The 22,314-nt window shown below is 36.7% G+C and overlaps 1 protein-coding gene across 1 annotated transcript in view; it reads left to right on the top strand.

Moving 5' to 3' along the window:
* Window positions 1-10,949: 10,949 nt before the first annotated feature.
* The window catches only part of LRFN2 (leucine rich repeat and fibronectin type III domain containing 2), a 66,381-nt gene continuing 55,016 nt past the window's right edge, over window positions 10,950-22,314 (top strand). The window contains exon 1 of the mRNA XM_032216853.1: window positions 10,950-12,322. Within this exon, the coding sequence (XP_032072744.1) occupies window positions 10,950-12,322 (1,373 nt within the window). The remainder of the gene's footprint in view (window positions 12,323-22,314) is intronic.

The following is a 22,314-nucleotide window of genomic DNA, read 5'->3' as shown; positions in this document are numbered from 1 at the left end:
GGAAATCTATCAAAATAAGTCAGCATCAGAGGTGGTATTCAGCAGGTTCCGACTAGGTCTGGAGAACTGGTAGCAGAAATTTTGAGTAGTTCGGAGAACCGGTAAATACCACCTCTGACTGGCCCAACCCCATCTATTCTCTGCCTCCCAAGACCCAGCTGATCAGGAAGAAATGGAGATTTTGCAGTATCCTTCCCCTGCTATGCCCACAAAGCCATGCCATGCCCACCAAGCGACTTCCACAGAACCAGTATCCCACCACTGGTCAGTATCTAGCATTGGACTGAACTGTTTTATTATTAATAATAATAATCACCATCACAACATTGATAAAATCACCCTCAGTCAACTATAAAAGTCTGATCATTTTAAAACATATCCTGCAACTGTACTTTTTAACACCATCAGACAACAACACATGCCTAATAAATGATCTGGTGGGTGGATAAAAATGCCAAATCCAGTGTAAATATTGGGCTGGCTGCATGACCAACCATTAAAAAAAAAAACAAAGAGAGAGAGGGGGGGAAGGAGAGAGGGAGGGAGGGAGGCAGGCAGGCAGGCACACATTGCATATTGTCTCACATTGATGAATTTTGTTTGCCTTATTTTAAATTAGCAAACATGACCTAAATCTGCTAAAGACTCCAGAGTTTTAGCTAATTACTCCCAAGTTGTTTACATGGAGAAGTATTTGTCAATCATTTTAAAGCCAGTTGACTGGATCAAGAAGTAACCTTCTTTACCAAGAAGGTAAACTTATTTACCTTACTTTACTTTATAACTTATTGAATAATAATGTTAAATAAAAAGTTAACATCAGGCCCTTAACGATACAGTATATGTGGACATGATGAAATACGGAGCCTATAATTCAGATAGTTTCCAACACATTCTCTGATGTCTCATTTTATCTCTTGTGGGGAGAATTTAACTCAATGAAAAGAAGAAAATCTTATCATAGCTAAGGAAGGGTATATTGTTGTTTTGTAGGTATTCTGAAGGCAGCAACAGTGCTTGAAACAATATGTAAGATACTTTTAATGGTGTCTAGATGTCCCAGGCATTATTATTATTTTAACCTTCACTACTAATCACATATGCAACAGGGGGGAAGGGGAAATGTTTTTGGCCAGTGCTTGGAATATCTCAAGGAGGAGGAGGAGGAGGAGGAGGAGGAGGAGGAGGAGGAGGAGGAAGAGGAGGAGGAGGAGGAGGAGGAGGAGGAGGAGGAGGAGGAGGAGAAGGAGAAGAAGGAGAAGAAGGAGGAGGAGAAGGAGGAGAAGGAGAAGAAGAAGAAGAAGAAGAAGAAGAAGAAGAAGAAGAAGAAGAAAAAGAAGAAGAAGAAGAAGAAGAAGAAGAAGAAGAAGAAGAAGAAGAAGAAGCAACTCATTCTTCTGGCCTGAGAACTAATGGACGTATCTTTCAGGATCTATAAGGCTTGTAAAATCTCTTCTCTTCACTGAAAAACAATTTTTTGTAATGATTGATCATATTTTAGGCATTGGCTTGAAGTAACACAGCTGAGCACTGCTTCATTTTGCATCTTGCAGCTGGGTATATCTTTACAATATCTCAAGCCAAATTCATAATAGCATACTATAGTTACATGAGATTGTGCTTCTAAATTTAGTTGGCAATGCACATTTTCAAAGCATTAAATTGTTTTGATTATAGCAAGGACTATAAAAATTGTCTTGTGTTTTAAAGTACTACATAAACTAAAGGCTGATTCACAAGTAACTGTTTTACAATGCAAATATTTATGTTGCAAAGTCACTTTTAATTTGTGGTTAAACTTGGCACAAACTGAGAACTATTTTTTGCTAGACAGTGAAGTTTAAAAACCAAGAATTTGTTATGCAAAGGTATAAACATACAAAATAAAACTGAATCAGGCATAAAGTGTTACATTTGTACTTTTTACAGCAGAATTCACCACTGTAAGATTATAAGTACTAATTAACTTCCAGTTTAATTAGATATTTTGTATTTTTTTCTTGGAAACTCACATTGAATTAGCAATAAATTGATTATGTGTGATCAAATTGGTGACAAGTTCTAGCAATTAATATATAAGCTTTCTTCTGGATGATCTGTCTCCAAACTTGGGATGATCATGCTATCCAACACATTTCTGCTACTAATTGAGTCTATCCATCTTGTTATTTGTTGTCTTCTTCTTTCCTTCCACCTTGTCCTGCATTATAAACATCTCGGGAAAGCTAGATCTTTCTACAGTAGGTCCAAAATATGGTCCTCATCATTTGTGCCTCAAATAGGAATTCTGGACTGATTATTTCCAAGACCCATGTATTTGTTTTCTTGGCTACCCATGGTGTTCCTGGGAATCTGCAGTGCCACTAAAATCCAAAAGTGTCAATTCTGTTTCAATCCTGTTTTTTTGAAGTCCAAGTTTAGCTTTCATACACTATCGCAGAAAATACCATTTCCTACATGATTCTGTTCTAGTTCACATTATCTGAATAAGTTTTTGAAAGCCTTCATTGCTCTCCAGTAAATACTAGTCTGTGACATATTTCTTGACTACTGGTTACTGTTTTTGATAGTTGATTTTATAAGGCAGAAGCCATCCGTCCCTTCAATGTCATCACTGTCAATATGTTAGCAAAATACTGATAAAAGTGTGCCCTGTTCATTTGCAGATAAAGTAATGTTATGCCTCTCTGTGTTTTAAAATGTAGGAGGGCCTTTAGAAAATGGTTCAACAATATTTTCTGGCCATTGGCATCATCACACTATCTTTTGCAATAACTGGAATCTAGAGATAACTTGAGTTTCAACTACAGAAAGCTCTGGGTGCAATGGATTATCACAATCCTTTGCTGGCAAGTTTCAGGGCTAAGTATGGGATGGGGACTCCATTGGGGATAATCAATGATGGAACTTGTAAGTGGATGTATTCTTTCTTGTTTTGCACTGTTCAGTACCATCAACCATTAGTACCATGATATTATTTGAGACACCTGTAAGGTGATCTGACATATGTTCTGACTTGGTGTTTGGAGGCCATGAAGCAATATTTGGAGCAAACAGGGTACAGCTGAATCTTAGCAAGAAGGATTTTTTTCCTTTTCTTTTTCCAGAAACCTTTAAGTGATATAGATGTTCCTTATATATCTGGATAGGGAGAATTCCTTTCACTGAAGGAATTACTGCATATCTTAGGAGTTCTCCTGAACTCACAGCTCCTGTTAGACTAGGCGGTACTAAAACCAGTAACCCATGCCCTTCTCAATTTGTAGTGTGTTTTATGTTGGGCTGATCTCAAGGGGAATCTGCAATTATAGTTGGCACCAAATGCAGCAGCTCATTTGCCAAACACTATTATCTAGTTTAATAGGATAACACCTGCCTAAAAAAGCATCAAGTCAGTTTGGTGTAGTAGTTAAGGCATCAGACTAGAAACCAGGAGATTGAGAATTCTATTTTCTCCTTAGGCACAGAGCCATTGAGTGATACTGGGTCAGTCATTTTTCTCAGCCTTAGAATGCAGGCAATGTCAAAAAAATGAGCTTGCCAAGAAAAGATCTGTCTTTTCGGACAGTCTCCAAGAATTGAATACCATGGAATGGAAGAAGGAAAATAAACTTTGCTGGCTTCCTGTAAACTGCCAGTCTTCATTGAAGTTATTGTGATTATTTTTAAATTGTTTTATATTCAGCTCCATGTCGACTTCAAGATATCTTCTTTAGGTAGAACCTATTACCCTATACATTCTGGTAAGGAAATGATGCTCTATGTACCTACCTTGAAAATGATCAGGGGTTTGGATCTAAAGAACAAAGAACTTTATAATTAATAGCCCACTTGCTCCAGAACTGCTTGCCAATCCACAACATCTCCCCTGGGTTGTTTATGTCCCTATTCTAATAGTGTTTCACAACAATAGTGACAATAACTCTCTACAAGATAGCATTCATATCTGGCTGATGATAACAACTATTTTTATTAATAGGTTTTATTCATTGTACTTTAATTGGTCTGATTGTAAGAATATTTTATAGAATGTTACTGTGTTTATTGTAAACTGTCCAAAATTATAATTATAGTCAACATACAAATGTTTGCAACTGAATAAAAATATTGCAAAACATTGGGGATCTCCATCCCTCCCTCCCTCCCCCCCCTCTCTCTCAAATGTCATCTCATGAGGTCATGAATTCATGAGATGTGATGAGGCTTCAATATAAGAGATCTAACAAAACGTCAATGTTCTTCAGCTGTGATTGCTGTTTTGTGGTGCCTAGAGGCACTGTATTGCCAATACTGTAGAATTTCTTGTGCAGAGAATTATGCAGCAGCTTGGGTTTTTCTATAGCATAACTCAGTTACCCTTAATGTAAGATTAAAGAAACTAAGTAGTAAATATTAACAATAAAAATGATAAGAGCAAAGATAAATTAGAATGCAACAAAGCAGGGAGATAATAAATAAAGCATCTGCACAGTTGTTGGTTTATCTGTCTTTAAAGTCTCGGGTCACTTCTTTTTCCAGCTTTCCGATCTTCTAATTGTTACATTTTTCTTTTTAACTTTCATACAAATATTCTTTCTTCCTTTCTCTTTTATATAATGATTGCACGGGATAAATTTTTGTCCCTTTATCAATAACTTGGAAGCTTCATATAACACTTTCCTGCTATTTGAAGCTATTCAGTTTCCATGGAAATGAAACTGTCCATCTCATTGGTTAGGAACAGATGATGGCCACAAAGGCAAAAGGTGCCTGAATATAATGTCTTCCTGCTGATTATAGTGGCTGAGTCAAAATTATAGTTCATGTAATTAATGCTGTTAATTATCTCATGTTGTAATTAGACATGAGAGACCTAGCCAAGAACAGAGTTGAGTTCACATTGCGTTAATACCTTACAGATATGTATTAAAATGGTTGCTTTCCTGGAAGAATAGATCATATAAATGGCCAAAATATTCAGGATGCATATAGGAGGACAGAGAATGCAGAATTTCAAAGGCATGTTGGACAGCAGGATATAGATACTGTTGTCTTTAGTATCTCGGCATAATTGAAGATTGAACTATATTTGCTTATATTTGCTTATATATTCTTGTCTTTTCCATATAAATTTAGTATTAAAATGAAAAGTAGATGAGTTGGACTCTGCTTTGTAATAAATGAATGGTTGAATGTATGTTTCTCTTTTTCCTTAAATAAAATCTTGGGTTTATGACAATATACCAAATTAACTCAGTTTTTTTCCTAATTTACCAAATATTCACTTGTTTGCATCCAAACAACTTGAAAGAGTTACAGTATTTATAGTCTGTCTATATGTTATATTGCTTTTCACATAGCTGTTAAAGATGAGGAGCCCATCTGAAAACTCAAGATCACTAAATGAAAATAAAGTCAAGAAAAGCAGGCCTATCAGAAGGCCATTCTTTTTCATTCAGCTTATAATGAACGCATGGCTTTTGCTGCCAACAGTTGTGGTAATGATTACAGAGTTTTTATTTTTTTTAAAAAAAACTTGATAGATTCTTTGAAGATCAGAGTATTAATGCTTGCCAATATTGATGGCCCTTTGCCATATTGATGGCCCTTTGCCATATTGATGGCCCTTTGCCATATTGATGGCCCTTTGCCATATTGATGGCCTTTTGCCAGTTCATAGGCCACATTGCTTTAAATACCAACTGCTGTCAATGGAAGGAACTGCAATCCTTCAATCAGGATTATGAGTTTCCCAGCATGGCTTTGTGAAGCTGCATTAAGTGATCTCATATCTGCTAGAACAAGGCTTTTGTTTACTTATACAGTTTAGAGGCAATTCCATATTCAAGGTTTCATGGTTGCACAGATCATGGAATTGGAAAAAAAATTCTACACCAATATCTATGCTATTTTGCATGCTTCATCTTCATCTTCCCATAAGGGTCTTGCAAACACCCCATTCTGATCATAAGTAAAAAACAATATATGCACTGTGGTGTGTTTATATGGATTTTTTGCATACATAGATGTCAATGTTCCCTTGTCTCTGATTCATAGGAAGAATTCGGCGGGATGAGTCAGACTAGCATAATGAAGATAGGTACTTTTGGAGCTTAGGATGTATGTCCAAGCAAATCAGTGGTCCTTGATCACTAAAAAATAGAAACTAAGCCAAGTGATATTGACATATTTGTCTATCCCAAGGAAAAGCATGCTGAAATAAGTGGAATGTGAGTGGCATATAATTGGTTCTTGCTTGATACCATTCATAGGCACATAGATACATATACACACACAAACTGTTAATATGCAAATTACCTTATAATATTACCAATGTATGCAAAGTTCATTTGTAATTTATATGCAAAGCTCAGTGACTGAACACAGAATTTTTAAACAAAGTTCCTAGGAGACACCCCTAAAAATTAAACACCGCTTCTCAACACCTGTATCTTTATGAGAGAGAGATATTTAAATACAAAAAAGGCTCTTTGTGATTCTTATTATTATTCATATTAATTCATGCTGAACTATGTGGTATTATTATTCATATTAATTCATGTTGAACCATGTGGTAAGAGGTCCAAAGGGGCTATTTTTCACTTGGCACCCAGGAAACTACTTTGAGTTGATGAAAAAAATGCTACTTTTGCAGTCTGATGGAAGCCTATTAAATACAAATCAGCAAAGTAATAAGATATCACAGACCTTCTGTAAAACATTTGCTGCTGAGTAGAACAGCTGTGGGAGGAGATGCCAGGATAAGTGTTCACCATAAATGAAAGCATTGTGTAATGGAGCAGATGATTCTGCCAAAGGGAAAAATCTGTCTAGAGCAGGCAAATAAGGTAGATTCTGCAGAGAATTTGGTGCTAAATCACACTCTTTTCCAGGTATATCATCTCCAGAGGGACTATTGCAACCAGGTCCGTAAGGTAGAAAATAAATCTAGCAAAGGCAGTTTTAAAAAGGTGGAATCTTGTCTCTGGATCCCAGATGCCAAAGAATGGAAAGCCAGAGATGTAGTTGAATTCATGTCTTCTTTAAGGGCTTCCTATAAGAAATGGTTTAACCCGCCATGAAAAACTAGCTAGATATGCTTAGTTAGGCTTTTATACAATTCCTGATACAGCATTGATGACATTATTACTATGACAGCATGTCAGTTTCTCTACTTTATTACCCCTGATAGATGTCATCCATAGCATCCCAGTTTCTCTATTCCCCCTGGCAGATGTCATCCACAGCATGCCACTTTCTTCACTTTCTACCACTTGGGTAGCTACTGACAGCCATGGCAGCAGCTCCTCCATCTCCCAATATCTTCTTCAGCTTTTTATAACCTTCACCCATGTTAAAGGAAGGTGCACAGCTGGATTTTCAATTTGACTTGGAAGCCTTTATGTTGTCATTAGGCCCGTATTTTTCCTTCCATTCAAATGATTTGAAAGATGTACTTCATTTCAGTTCAAGGTCAATATGAATCTTGGGGATTCCCAAAGGTGCTTTTGCAAGAGGCATTTGTACTTTCTGGGGTTTTTTTTTTTGAAGATGTTTCACTTCCCGTCCAAGAAGCTTCTCGGATGACAAACAAAATGTCTTCAAAGAAAAACCAGAAAGTCCAGTTGCCTCTTGGAAAATTACTTTGGGACAACCATGACATGGATCACTGTGAATCTCCATAGACATCTTGGATTAGGAGTAAGGTTGCTCCAGGAAGGACTAGAAATGATCAGAGATGTTTCAGGTGGCAATGCTCATGTTTCTCTTTAGATCAGTCCATCCCACTTCAAGCAATGCTTTCTGTTCTTCGGACTGGATGCATTTGTTTTCAATGTATTTCATAGAACTGTAGAAAGGAGAAAGGGTTTTTTAACCCCTTCATAGATTACATATGTGGAAAGTGTGGCTTACACTTAGAAGCATAGAGTTGGAACTTTAGTACTTTAGAAGCCACATAATCCAATCTCTTATGAGCAAGCACTTGTTCCCTCAAAGTGGCAGTGTGGTATGACAGAGTTCTACATATATTTAACCACCCACTCAACAAAATCCACTTTTTTTCCCTCTGCGATAGAGTGAGCAGCATCATGAGCACAAAGAGAGAACAGAAGGCAGCACTCTTATTTGTGTAACTTTATAATGCACAGATTCTCTCTTTCTCTTTCATACATACACCTGGAAAACTTAATTCCTAGGTATTAGAAGTTATAAACATACCTTAAGCTGTCTTTTCTTTGATATTGTTACCTATCTCCCATAACTATGTTCAATTGCTTCTCAATTATGCTTCTTGATCTCAACTTGCTCTCAGGAGTGCAGTGAAACATTACAGCATCTCCCCAAATGGTAATTGGGGAAATGGAACACACTAAAAGGAGAAACTACCCAAAACCTTGAAAAAAATCAAATTTGGGCTAGGTAATAGGGGAAGTAGTAGGTAAAGAAATCTCTGCACATTGCTAATTAATTGTATCAAACTCTTTCTCAAATTGTTTCTAAAGCTTTTTTTCCTCTATTTGTTTATAGTTGCAGCTTCTAGGATAGCACACTAAATTAAAGCTGCAGAATATAATTATACTTAAGATTCCAAAAGCCCACTGTCTGTTACTAATGAATAAATACAATGCTCAAAGCTTTGCTAACTGTAACAGGGATTTGCATAAACAGCATGGTTACAAAGCCACAGGATTCTACTTTATAATAGAAGGTAAAGCTAAACATATGCTTGAATTGTCCTCTATTTATTTGCAGGATTGAACATAATGAGATTCTTCTCCTTCTCCTTCTCCTTCTCCTTCTCCTTCTCCTTCTCCTTCTCCTTCTCCTTCTCCTTTTCCTTCTCCTTCTCCTTCTCCTCCTCCTCCTTCATTGCACTGCATGAACTAAGATATAAACAATTGTAAACAGATTTTTTTTTCCGTACAAACATTTCTAGGTGATTACCTTTTCATAGGGCTCATCATGATATATAAAAAGAAGGAAAGTTGTGTTGCATTGTATTGCTTTGCTGTTGTGAATTGTAATTTTAAATGTTTTAAATGCTTTTACTGGTTGTGAGCCGCCCAGAGTCCCTAGGGAGTGGGCGGCATACAAATTCCATGAAAGTTTGAAGGTTTGAAGTCTTGTTCTGGAAATTGACATTAGTAGGAATTCTCCAAGTGCAGCAAATCTCAAGCACTGTTATAATCAAATTCTTAATACTAGGAACTTCGGATTCAAAAGCAAAAGGTTACTATTTCAATATTTTGCTAAGAGTTGACTTTTCAAAGAAAAATCATTTCTGAAAAAGTCTAGCTTGTTCTGGGATAGTCTATTTCTAGATTTATACTTGTGCTGAATCCTTCATCATAAAACTAATTATCTCAAACATGAAGAAGGCTATGCTTCTCTTCTTGTTATATGACCTTTTCTTGTTTTAACTTACTTCTGCAGAGTATTAGCATGTCAAAAGAGGAAAAGAAGTCCTTTTTTCCCTATCTATTGATTCATTATTTAATTACATGGCTATTATTACATAGTGTTACTATTATTTTTTATAATCTCAATTGTCTACATATACAGAATATACCTGTATAACAGATGTTTTTTAGCTTTAGACCACCCAGTATCCTTTGGAACTAGGGAAAACGATCAATTAAGAGTCATGATGGTGCAGTGGTTACAATGCAGTATCGCAGGCTAACTCTATTCACAACCAGGAGTTCGATCATGTCTGGCTCAAGTTTAACTCAGCCTTTCATTCTTCTGAGATCAATAACATGAGAATTAGTGGTGGAGTATGCTGACTCTGTACACCACTTAGAGAGGGCTGTAAAGAAATATGAAGTGATATGTAAATCTAAGTGGTGTTGCTGTTGCTAATATTATTAAATAAATGCATAGGGCTAAATGCATAGGAGCCATTCAACTACTGAAGCAAAGATGTATGTAATGGACAGTAAATCTGGCCAGTGTGTGATCTTATAGCGAATTCCTTAGTGCACTTAGTGACTGAAAGAACTAAATCTACATCCAAAAGTAACTTTCCTAATCTGGTACCCTTTTGGATATTAGCTCTTATAATCATTGGCCAGCATGTGCTTGAGGAAAGTTGTTTGAAAGTGAAAGTCAGGATCCACTAAATCCTCCTTTCCTCCTCCTCTCCTAATCCTTCCATATTGGCTCTTAAAGCTCATTCTTACCACAAGTGATGATATCTGATGACACAGATTCCATCATTTGAAGATTCAGAACACTCCAAAACTGTAACTTAAGTTCTACAATTGCCCTAAAAATTGTTATGAATCTTTCCCACCCAAATATGAAAAAGAACAACCTGGCCTCCATAACATATTTGGTGCAGCCCTGTCTTCTTTGCACCAATTTCCTACTCAGTGTGATCATCTAACAATCACAAAAGAACCTTCCCTGAGGGGGACTTGTGTGTGTGTGTGTGTGTGTGTGTGTGTGTGTGTGTGTGTCTTCCTATCTTGATCTTAAATTTGCTCCAGGTCTTCTTGGAGTTTGGAACAAACTGCAAGTGAATGGTCAAATAACTTCCAGGCTTTTTCCTAACCCAGAGATGTTTGCAAGGAGTTAAATAAGTGTAAGGTTCCCCCACACCCACACCCCACACACAAAAGAGTTTGCACTCTCCAGCTGAAATAGTATCATATGATTAGCTAAATAAGGAATACTTCTCAGAATAAAAGAGATGCCATTTGTGTCAATATACAGAAAAAAGGCAGCCGATTTAATCTTTCCAAAAAGTACCAACAACGGTATCTGGAAAAGAGCCATGAAACATACATTCTTTTTATACTTAGATTGTCATATCCTACTTGGTAAAATAACACTTCACGTGCCACTAGATTTTAAAATGTGCTGCTTTAGGATTTCTTTTATTTTCTTTTTTATATATCGGTATGAAAGCAATTCTCTAAAGTGTAACTGTTTCTCATTCTTGCAGGCCTCATCGTTGATTTACCATGGAAAAACTGTTCTGCAGCATTCTGGTGTTTGGAGTGGTTGTTGCAGTCCATGCCTGTCCAAAATACTGTGTTTGTCAAAATCTGTCTGAGTCACTGGGAACTCTCTGCCCTTCAAAGGGACTTCTTTTTGTACCACCAAACATAGACAGGAGGACTGTTGAACTCCGACTTGGGGGCAACTTTATTATTAACATCAGCAGACAGGATTTTGCCAACATGACTGGTCTTGTTGACCTCACATTGTCTAGGAATACCATCAGTTACATCCAGCCCTATTCCTTTGTTGATTTAGAAAGCCTACGATCTTTGCATTTAGACAGTAATAGGTTGCCTGAAATTGGGGAGGACATTTTGAGGGGCTTGATTAACCTTCAGCACCTGATTCTAAACAACAACCAACTAAATTATATTTCAGATGATGCTTTTGAAGAGTTTCTATTTACTTTAGAAGATCTGGATCTTTCTTATAATAACCTCAAAAGCATCCCTTGGGAATCCATCATGAAGATGATAAACTTGCACCAGATTAGTTTGGATCATAATTTGATCGATTATATCACAGAGGGGACCTTTGCAGATCTACAGAAACTAGCCAGATTGGATCTAACGTCCAACAGACTTCAGAAGCTTCCTCCTGATCCCATTTTTGCCAGGTCTCAAGTATCTCCATTAACTACAACTCCATTTTCCCCACCTTTATCTTTAAGCTTTGGCGGAAACCCTTTGCATTGTAACTGTGAGCTACTGTGGCTACGGCGCCTGGACAGGGATGATGATATGGAAACATGTGCTTCTCCTCTAGGTTTAAAGGGAAGATATTTTTGGTATGTCCGGGAAGAGGAATTTGTTTGTGAGCCCCCTCTGATTACACAGCATACTCACAAATTTGTAGTTTTAGAAGGACAAACTGCCACTTTGAAGTGCAAAGCAATTGGAGACCCATCTCCCATCATTCACTGGGTGGCACCCGATGATCGACTTATGGGCAATTCTTCAAGAACAATAGTTTATGACAATGGCACTTTGGAAATCCTTATCACAACCTCAAAGGATCTTGGAGTATTCACATGCATAGCAGCAAATGCTGCTGGAGAGTCTACTGCAACAATTGAGTTATCCATTGTCCAGCTTCCACATCTCAGCAATGGTACAGGCCGGACAGCCCCTCCTAAATCAAGACTTTCTGACATCACAAGTTCCAGCAAGTCTAATCGAGGAGAAAGCAAGGGGCCACCAGACAGGGCAGTCTTGGTTTCTGAGGTGACCACTACTTCAGCTTTAGTCAAATGGACAGTTAGCAAGTCAGCACCAAGAGTTAAAATGTACCAGCTACAATATAACTGCTCTGATGATGAAGTTCTGATTTATCGGTAAGTGTGAATCCTTTAGGAGACAAATTATGTAATTTTTTAGCAGAGAAATTATAATGTGGATTTGTAGCATAAGTCTCCCTGTTTCGGGTCTATCCGAGTGGTGACATATATTGTGAAATGGCAAAAATATCATATGCATATTGACAAGTATGCTTGGTATCTTTGTTGTGTCTGAAGTAGTATTTTAAAATATCTTGCCCCTGATGACAGTATTGAACTATAGGTTTACTAATATATAATAAGAAATCTATCCCTTTATGAGAAGCTGAAACTGCCTTGTATTTTGCTATAGATTCACATCACCTTTTAACCTTATACAATAAGCATGATGTCTTGAATATAAATGGTTGAATTGGCAATTGTGAGGTCATGTAAGGAAGCTGGTGACTTGCAGGCTAATAGTACTGTGCTATTATACATACAGCAATAGCATGTGCTTTTAATCAAAGGGAGGAAACATTTTGTGGGGATTGAAAACTAAGTCACAGATGTATGATTCAGTAGAGTTAGGTTAAAATCTGTCTTTATGTTGGTGGCTTTGGGCCAGCTACTGTCTCTCAGAACAACTTACCTGAGAAAATTATTATCTGGATAAAATAAAGAGAAATTCCTACAGAAAACAAAATTGAATCTATATCAAACAAATAAATAAATAAAATAAAATAAATAAATAAATAAAATCTTATGCCAGGAGAAATGGAACAGCTTGTTCTCTTCTTGGCACATAGAACAAATTATGTATAATTAATCCGGAACTTTTCCCCCTTTCTAAATTCTTTACAATATAAACCAGGAACTGCTGCCAGTGAATTTTATTGAAGAGTATTATTATTATTATTATTATTATTATTATTATTATTGTTGTTGTTGTTGTTGTTGTTGTTGTTGTTATTATTATTATTATTATTATTATTATTATTATACAATTGTATCACAGCGGCCAGTTGTTTCGCCGGATTTGGCATTGGTTACTAGTCGGGCCCCACCCAGGGGCCTAGGACGTCGTAACGTATTTTCTTAATATGCGTGCAGATCCAAGCAGTGCGGCTTTTTGCATTTGACTGATGGTGATTTTGTCAATTTTTAACTGTTTTAAATGTAATTCCAGTGCTTTTGGAATAGCACCCAGTGTGCCAATTACCACTGGAATTACCACTGCTGGTTTGTGCCATAGCCGTTGAATTTCGATTTTTAAGTCCTGGTATCTTGCGATTTTTTCATGTTCCTTCTCCGCGACCCTGCTATCACCTGGTATTGCGATGTCTATGATTGTGACCTTATTTTTCTCAACCAGTGTGATGTCTGGTGTATTATGCGCCAGTATTTTGTCGGTTTGTATACGGAAATCCCACAAGATCTTGACCATCTGATTTTCGGTGACTTTTTCAGGCTGATGTTCCCACCAGTTTGTTGCTGTTTTAATATTATAATTTTTGCACAAATTCCAATGGATCATTTGTGCTACTGAATTGTGCCGCAATTTATAATCAGTCTGCGCGATTTTTTTACAGCAGCTGAGTATGTGATCAACAGTTTCATCAGCTTCTTTGCAAAGTCTGCATTTGGCATCATCAGAGGATTTTTCGATTTTGGCCTTAATGGCATTTGTGCGGATAGCTTGTTCTTGCGCAGCCAGGATTAGTGACTCTGTTTCTTTCTTTAATGTACCTGTTGTTAACCATAACCAAGTTTGTTCACTGTCCACTTTATCTTTTATTTTTTCCAGAAATTGGCCATGCAGTGCTTTGTTCTGCCAACTCTCCATTCTTGATTTTATCACATCTTTTCTGTATTCTTGTTTCGTCTGTTGGGCCTTCAGTAGATTTTTGTTCTTTACTTCGATTAATAGATGTTCTGGACTTTCTTTTAAATAATCAGCCAGTGCATGTTTTTCTTCTTCAACTGTTTGCTTCACTTGTAATAATCCTCTGCCACCTGATTTTCGGGGCAGGTACAGTCTATCAGTATCACCACGTGGATGTAAACTGTAGTGCATTGTCATTAGTTTCCTGGTTTTTCGGTCCAAAAGGTCCAAATCAGCTTGTGTCCAGTTAACTATACCAGCTGTGTATCTTATAACTGGTATTGCCCAGGTATTTATGGCCTTGATTGTATTTCCACCATTCAATTTAGATTTCAAAATTTTCCTAACTCTGTTGGTGTACTCTCGCCTGACAATAGTTTTTACTTCTCCATGCTTGATGTTATCCAACTGCAGAATGCCTAAGTATTTGTAGGCTTCATTTTCTTTGCATTTAATTAATTGGCCATTGGGCATTTCAATTCCCTCACATGCAGTGATTTTGCCCCTTTTTATGGATACAGTGGCGCATTTTTCCATGCCAAACTGCATTGAAATATCGGTGCTGAATATTCGGACTGTGTTTGTCAGTGATTGGATTTCTATTTCTGACTTTCCATACAGTTTCAAATCATCCATATATAGTAAATGCAAAAAAATTTCAGCTTCTTTGGCTGTTTGGTAGCCTAATTTCATTTTTTTTTTAAATTACTGATAGTGGGATCATTGTGATGATGAAGAGAAGAGGTGAAAGTGAATCACCCTGGAAAATTCCTCGCTTGAGATTAACCATTCCGTAGATCTCATTCCCTACTGCCAACTCAGTTCTCCATTGTTTCATCGCCTTTTCAGTAAAGGATGTAATATTTTTGCTAATGCCAGTTGTTTCTAAGCATTTTATGATCCAACTATGTGGCAGTGAGTCAAATGCCTTTTTGTAATCAATCCATACCATATTCAAGTTCGTTTTTCTGTTCTTACAATTTTCTAATATCATTTTATCAATTAGAAGCTGATCTTTTGTGCCCCTGCTTCTTCTTTTGTTGCCTTTTTGCTCTACTGGCAAGATGTTGTTTGTTTCCAAATAATCCATCATGTTATCTGCAATAATGCCTGTGAGTAATTTGAAGGTTGTTGGCAAGCATGTTATTGGTCTGTAGTTTTCAGGTGTTGTTCCTTTAGTTGCATCTTTCTGAATCAAGTATGTTTTTCCAGTTGTCAACCATTCATCAATTTGGCCCTTTTGTAAAATTTCATTCAGTTGCCTGGCCAATATTGCATGTAAACTGGTCAGGTATTTGAGCCAGAAACCATGTAATTGGTCCTTTCCAGGTGATGTCCAATTCTTTACCTTTTTAACTCGATTTTTGACCATCTCAGTTGTTATTTCTAATACTTGCATTTGCTTGTTGCCAATGCTTTTCTCAAAGTCATGTATCCACTTTGCTTCCTTGTTGTAGTCCTTTGCATTTTCCCACAATTCTTTCCAGAATTCAACTGTGGCCTTCTTTTCTGGTTTTTCACTTTTAGTGTCACCATTCACATTAAGACTTTGATAAAAACGCCGTTGGTCTGATCGAAATTGCTGATTTTGTTTATATTGGATGATTCGTGCCTCATATCTTTCAATTTTTCTAGCTGTTGCTGTTATCTGCTCTTTTACAATCTCTATAGCTTCATTGATGTTTCTTGTATCCAATCTATATCTTCTGATTAGCCGATCTATGGTTATGTTGTTTTTAAGCTGTTGCTCATGCATGTTGTTGTTGTTGTTGTTGTTATTATAAAAATAACAATAAGTATGCTATTTTTCCCCAGATCATGGAAAATGAAAACCTATCAAATTGCAAGAATTTGTCATTCTAGAAATAATGGTTGTGCTGGATAATAGAATGTATATTTGTTTCTCTGGAATTACAATGTTTTTACTTAGACTCTCAGTGTATGCCTAGAACCTTAGTTACTCTATTTATCTTTATAGAAAAAGATTTTGCTCACAGGTGATTAAACTCAACTCCCAGAATTCTTGAGCTAATATGGTTCATAAACCATATGGTTGTAAAGAGGTCATAGTTGGCCACCCCTGCCCTAGAATGTAGTTCTTGATTAGAAATTCACACACAAGATCACAACTTTGGAATTGCTGGCAAGAATGTTTCCTTGTACCAGGCAGTAGGTCAATTTAATGCATCTGAATATTAACTTCATTGATAATTTTGATCCATGCTTACACAATTTGTTTTGCAAAAACCAAGACTAGAACAGATGTAATAAAGCAATTATGCTTCTGCTCTACAATGTACTTCTAAGAAGTGCTTCTCAGTGCTCCAGTTTATGGCACATTTAGGTCCATTTTATTTTTGTATATTTTGTATTAAGAATGATGAAAAGATTATAAATTATTTCAGTTTGTGCAATAGTAATATTTATATTACGAACATGTATATCAGATATTTTAGATTAGATTTTGTGAATATATGTATGTATGTATGTATGTATGTATGTATGTATGTATGTATGTATGTTATATTTGTGCTGATAAATAAATAAATAAAGGGAGACTAGTATAGATCTATTTCAAGCTATTTAGCTCTCATCAGCCAGCCATACCCTTACTGGGAATCGAACCTGTGCTGTATTGCCTCTTAGGCAGATGTGTTAACCACTGAGCTACAGAGCTCGACTCCTGATCAGCCAAGCCAGGGTGAAAGGTATATATTTAAAGTGGTTAACACATCTGCCTAAGAGGCAATACAGCACAGGTTCGATTCCCAGTAAGGGTATGGCTAGCTGATGAGAGCTAAATAGCTTGAAATAGATCTATACTAGTCTCCCTTTATTTATTTATCAGCACAAATATAACAAATGTAACAAAAAGGCAAAAGTAAAAAATATTGGGTTTCTGTCTGGATGGTCTCTTGTGATGAGCCGAAAGACAGAGAATGGAAGTAGTGATCTTCCTCCCATATTTGGGCATACCAGGGATTGTGACTTTAAATATATACATATATATATATACACACATACATACATACATACATACATACATACATACATACATACATACATATATATATATATATATATATATATACACACACACACACACACACACACACACACATACACACACACACACACATATTCACAACCCCTGGTATGCTCAAATATTCTACATAAATTTGGGATGTATATTTAAAATAATAACTAGATGTACCATTATTTGGCGTATGTAAACAATATTCAGTTGACTTCATTACTTTTTATCATCGTTCAGCCTGATACGCAAATCATTTCTACTAGGAATATATAGTATTGCAAGTAAAATTGTTTAGAATGATTGTTCATAGATTATTCCTGTTATAATTAGAACAACTAGAATGGAGTTCAATGTATTTTGTATAAATGTTGAACATTAACTGTTTCTTACATTGAATCAGATTCCATCTATTTCAGTACTGACTTGCAGACCTGATTTTCTAGCTAGCCATTTCAATTTCTTAAACCCATATTGAGTTTCATATGAAGAAACTGCAATTCAACTGCAATTTAGATGAAGGAATTGCAATTCAAATGTGAAATGGTACTGATATGCTATGAACTGGAAATACTAGATATACAGTAACTGCGAGTTAAACTAGATCGCCACAAAGTTGTATTAGCGAAGTTGTGTTGGTGAGGGTTGATGGAGATTATAATTCAACACATGAAGAGTTGTTGGTTGAGAAATTCATACAAGCATTTCCAGCATTTATTGAATGTAAAAAATAATTTTATGCTGCATATTTCAATCTTAGCTTCTCTAAGCAAACTTGGTTGAATGAATACTAAAGTTAACTTCTCAAATTCACATTTTGTCTGTTCTTTAATCATTTCAAGATAGAAACTGTTACAAAGCAACCCTGGTGCTCAGTCAGAATGTGTGGCATGTGGTGTGTGAACTGACCAATTTTAAAAGTTTTGCAGAATAGCAATAGCAACAGCACTGCCCCACAATGCTTTACTGCATTCTCTGGGAGATTTATAATGTAAAAGCATTGTTTGCATATTGCCCTCAACAATCTGGTTCTCATTTTACCAACCTCGGAAGGATGAGAGGCTAAAAACCTTGAACCCCATCAGGATCAAACACCAGGCTGTGGGCAGAGTTTGCCTACAATACTACTACCACTCCACCATCAGGATATATTGATATAGAAATAGAACAATAATATGCACGCTCTAGTATATGTACTGTATGTACTTGATATGTAGTATATGTAAATCGTGATGAGGGGGTGCGATGACTCAACAGTTAAAGATGCTGAGCTGGTCAGCTGTAAAGTTGGCAATCTTGGTTCAAGATCCAAGCACTGTGCAACAGGGTGAGCACCTGTTCCTGCCCCAGGTCCTGCTCACCTAGCAGTTTGAATGAATGCAAATACAAGTAGATTAATAGGTACCACTTTGGTGAGAAGTTAACAGCAATCCATGCATCTTTATGATGTAGCCATGCTGGCTACATTGCCACAAATAATGAGTTTGACAATGCTGGGTCCCTCTGCTAAGAAACAGAGATGAGCACTACCCGCTACAGTCAGACAAGGAAATCTTTAATTAAAATAGTTATGCAGGGACATATTTACATAATAAACAAACAGGGCTATAGGATTGTAGTGTCAATTTTGCAAAAGTCATTATAAGACATTATTGTATATCAAATACTGTGACTTGGTATTATGAATCATATATATATATATATATATATATATATATATATATATATATATATATATATATATATATATATATGTGTGTGTGTGTGTGTGTGTGTGTGTGTGTGTGTGTGTGTGTGTGTGTGTGTTTGTGTTTGTGTGTGTTTGTGTTTGTGTTTGTGTGTGTGTGTGTGTGTGTGTTTTCGTAGATTTTCCACAGGTGTAGGTATGCTGGTCTTGTTGTATTCGGGTCTTTTCCTGTTTAAGATTGAGATTGTCTTGGCAACGTTTCGGCGAGGTCCCACCACCATCTTCCCTGTGATTGTAAGCCTCCCTGAGTCCCCTCAGGGAGAAGGGCGGCCTATAAATCTTAATAAATGACAAAAAAAAAAATGACAAATCTTCAGGTTGGTGTTTTCGGCTTCATGCTTGTGTGCCCACACCAGCACGCTTATATGAATCAACTTCCTTTGCAAAATGCTGCAAATTCACAGATAGCATATTAACTGCTATTTCTCTCTCTCCCCTCTTTGCTTCTCTGTTAGATCTCTTCTATCTACCTGATTCAGTCAGTTTCCCTTTTCTCTGCTGCCTCCTCTGTGCAGGGAATCAAATTTGATGTTTGCATACCTTGATCCTTCCTTGAGTAATTTATTGCGCAATCCCCCATTGGTGAAATTTGCTAAAATCACCTACCACTTCTCTTATGTATATTTAGTGTTCTCTTTGTACAGATTGGATCCTACAACATTATCCTGGGCCATGTATATTATTCGTAACATCTAATATCATCAATTTACCATAATTAAAGCTACTTTCTTGTAGCATTCTTGTAGCTTTGATATGACCTTTCTTCATCTCAAACAGTACTAATGAAAAGCCAACTCTCACTGATGAACTTGAGAAGTGACTTGTAAGCTGGAAGTCTTCTGAAACTGAAATATAATTTAAATGCCTTGTTTCTTAGCAACAGTATATACCTGTTTTTAGGTCAGGGGTCCCCAAACCCTATTCCATGGACTAGCACTGATCCATGGCATGCCAGCAACTGGGCCATACAAACAAACAAAGCGTCATCCACGAGATGCAGGCAGAACACAAAACCGTGCCCCTCTAATTCAGGGAAAAAAACCTTTCTTCAAACAATTGGTCCCTGGCACCCAAAAAATTGGGGGCTGCTGTCCTGGGTGAATTAATTTTACCTTACTCCCGAAGAGTTCCATTAGTCTCAACCCCGTTAAGAATTCTTCTTAATTTAATTTCTTACAGGAAAAAGGTTACTGTATCAGGTAATACTATTCTGTTCAATAACCCTGTCAAGGTCAGTGAAGGAACTGAGTTTTTCTATTGTGTTAAGCCAATGTTCCTCGAAGTGTGATTCTAGATAATATGTCCTCCTGTTAGGAACCCCAAAAATAAAAATCATTTGTCACTTCTTCAAGATATTTGCAAAAATTAAAGCAATTTTCTAATTATTATTATTTGTTAAAAATAAGGGATTTTTTTCAGGAAAAACATTTTATTTCTAATAGGTTAATTAATATTGTTATTTTTCCATAATTCAGTAAATAAATCATCTAGGAATACATCAGCTTTGATTTTTAATTTGATAAAAAATGATAACTATAACCCATACAAACAAAAGGTTTTGGGAGATTCTTCCATAATTTGTAGGAAAATGTGCATTGCAACAACATTTATAAAATATTATATTGTAATGCACATTATTGCTTGCTTGCTTTCCTTGCCTCCTTCTGTGAGTGCCAATATCCAGAGAGATAAAATAGTCTTTTTTTAAAAGGAGTTGGTTCCTTGAAGGGCACAAAGACCTTCTTCCTTCCTGAGATTCAACCACAAAAGTTGAATCTCAGGGAAAAAAAAAACATTGATATACCATTTATATTCCATAACACCCCCCAATGGAATAGACAAAATAAGACACACATCCCACTCCAGGTAATAACAACACTAAAAGTATGGCCAGATATAGCTGTTTGTTAGTAAAAGAAATAAAAATCTGCTTTATATTTGCCATAATGTGTAACCTTGTTTAAATCAACTATGTACCACAGAATTACCTTGTCTTTTTTTTAACAAACAAGCAAGCAAACAAAAAATCACCAAGTTTAATATTCTCTTAAAAGAGTACTAAATCCATGTACTATAAGTTGTAAATGTGAAACCTGACAACTGTTTTGGAAAGCACCACTTAGCCATTACAAATGAAGATACAGCTCATATTTCAGTGTCCTACAGTTTAAACTAAAATAGCAAAGAGAGTGTTTTCCATGACAAGAAGGGAGCATATCTGAACCAGGAAAAAGAGACCAGCAGAAGATGGGCCAATTCCGGCCAGTGATTCTATCATCAACCATGTCAGTGGTGGGTTGTAGATGGTACGCCCCGGTAAGGGCATACCAGTGCCTGCCGGGAGCACTGGGTACCGTTCCAGTATGGTGCTCTGGAGGGCCTACCCACCCACCCAAGTTCCTTACCTGTATTTGAGCTCTTTAGCGATTATGCACATGTACATGGAGCATATGGTGCCTGTGCAATGCTCTTCTGAGCAGCTGGAGCATCACGATGTCACGGAGGTAAGGATACATGTGTGTGTGTGTGTGTGTGTGTGTGTGTGTGCGCGCGCGCACATGCATATGGGGGATGCCAGGCTGCATTGCACCTTACTGGTTGCAACGGGATCTGGAACCCACCACTGAATCATGTCCTTGATGAAGCATGCTAGATGGCCAAAATCACATTGAACACAGAGGGAAAATGCTATTTTAAAGCTGGATATTTAAGCCAAATATTCCATTAAAGTACCATAGTTAGGGGCTGAGGATGAGAATAGCAACATCATGAGAACATTGGTATTAAAAAAGGTGTTACTATAACACATTAGCAATGTCGTTGGGGAACCTGTGTGCTTACTTATTTAAAGTAAAGACTCCCTTCCCCCAAATTTCATATAATCCTAATCCTGCATTCTGTTAAAAGGGAATTGAAGACTTGACTCTTCTCTAAGCACTGGGTCAGAAAATAGCCAGATTTCTAATATTGTTTTATATAATATTGCTATTTAACTGTGGAACTGATACTGTGTATCAGTTTTTCCCCCTTCCCTGGTTTGACTAGTTCATTACTGTGGTTAGCTTTACTGATTTGCTTTTAATCCTTTGTAAATTGCCCAAGAATCATTGGTGAGTTGAGAAGTCTTAGAAATGGATCAAACAAGTGTAGGAATGGATGAATCTACAAATGTTAAAGATCAGGAAGAAAACGGATGTTGTAATGATTTTCTCATATAGTATCAAGTAAATTAGCCTTTCCCAGTTTGGTACTTGCTGGATATGGTGGGGATACAGCTGCTGGATTTACTGGCTTGCATAGGTGTTTGAGTTTCTGGGAGTTGCAAGTGCAGGAGTTATGAAGGTCACCATGATGGGCAAAGTGGACCTGGGCTTTATCTTCAAAGTGAATATACAATACTGAGT

This window comes from Thamnophis elegans, chromosome 4 (genome assembly GCF_009769535.1).
Source record: "Thamnophis elegans isolate rThaEle1 chromosome 4, rThaEle1.pri, whole genome shotgun sequence".
NCBI lineage: Eukaryota > Metazoa > Chordata > Lepidosauria > Squamata > Colubridae > Thamnophis > Thamnophis elegans.
The sequence above is the reverse complement of the archived record's forward strand: the minus strand, read 5'-3'. Positions and strand labels throughout refer to the sequence as shown.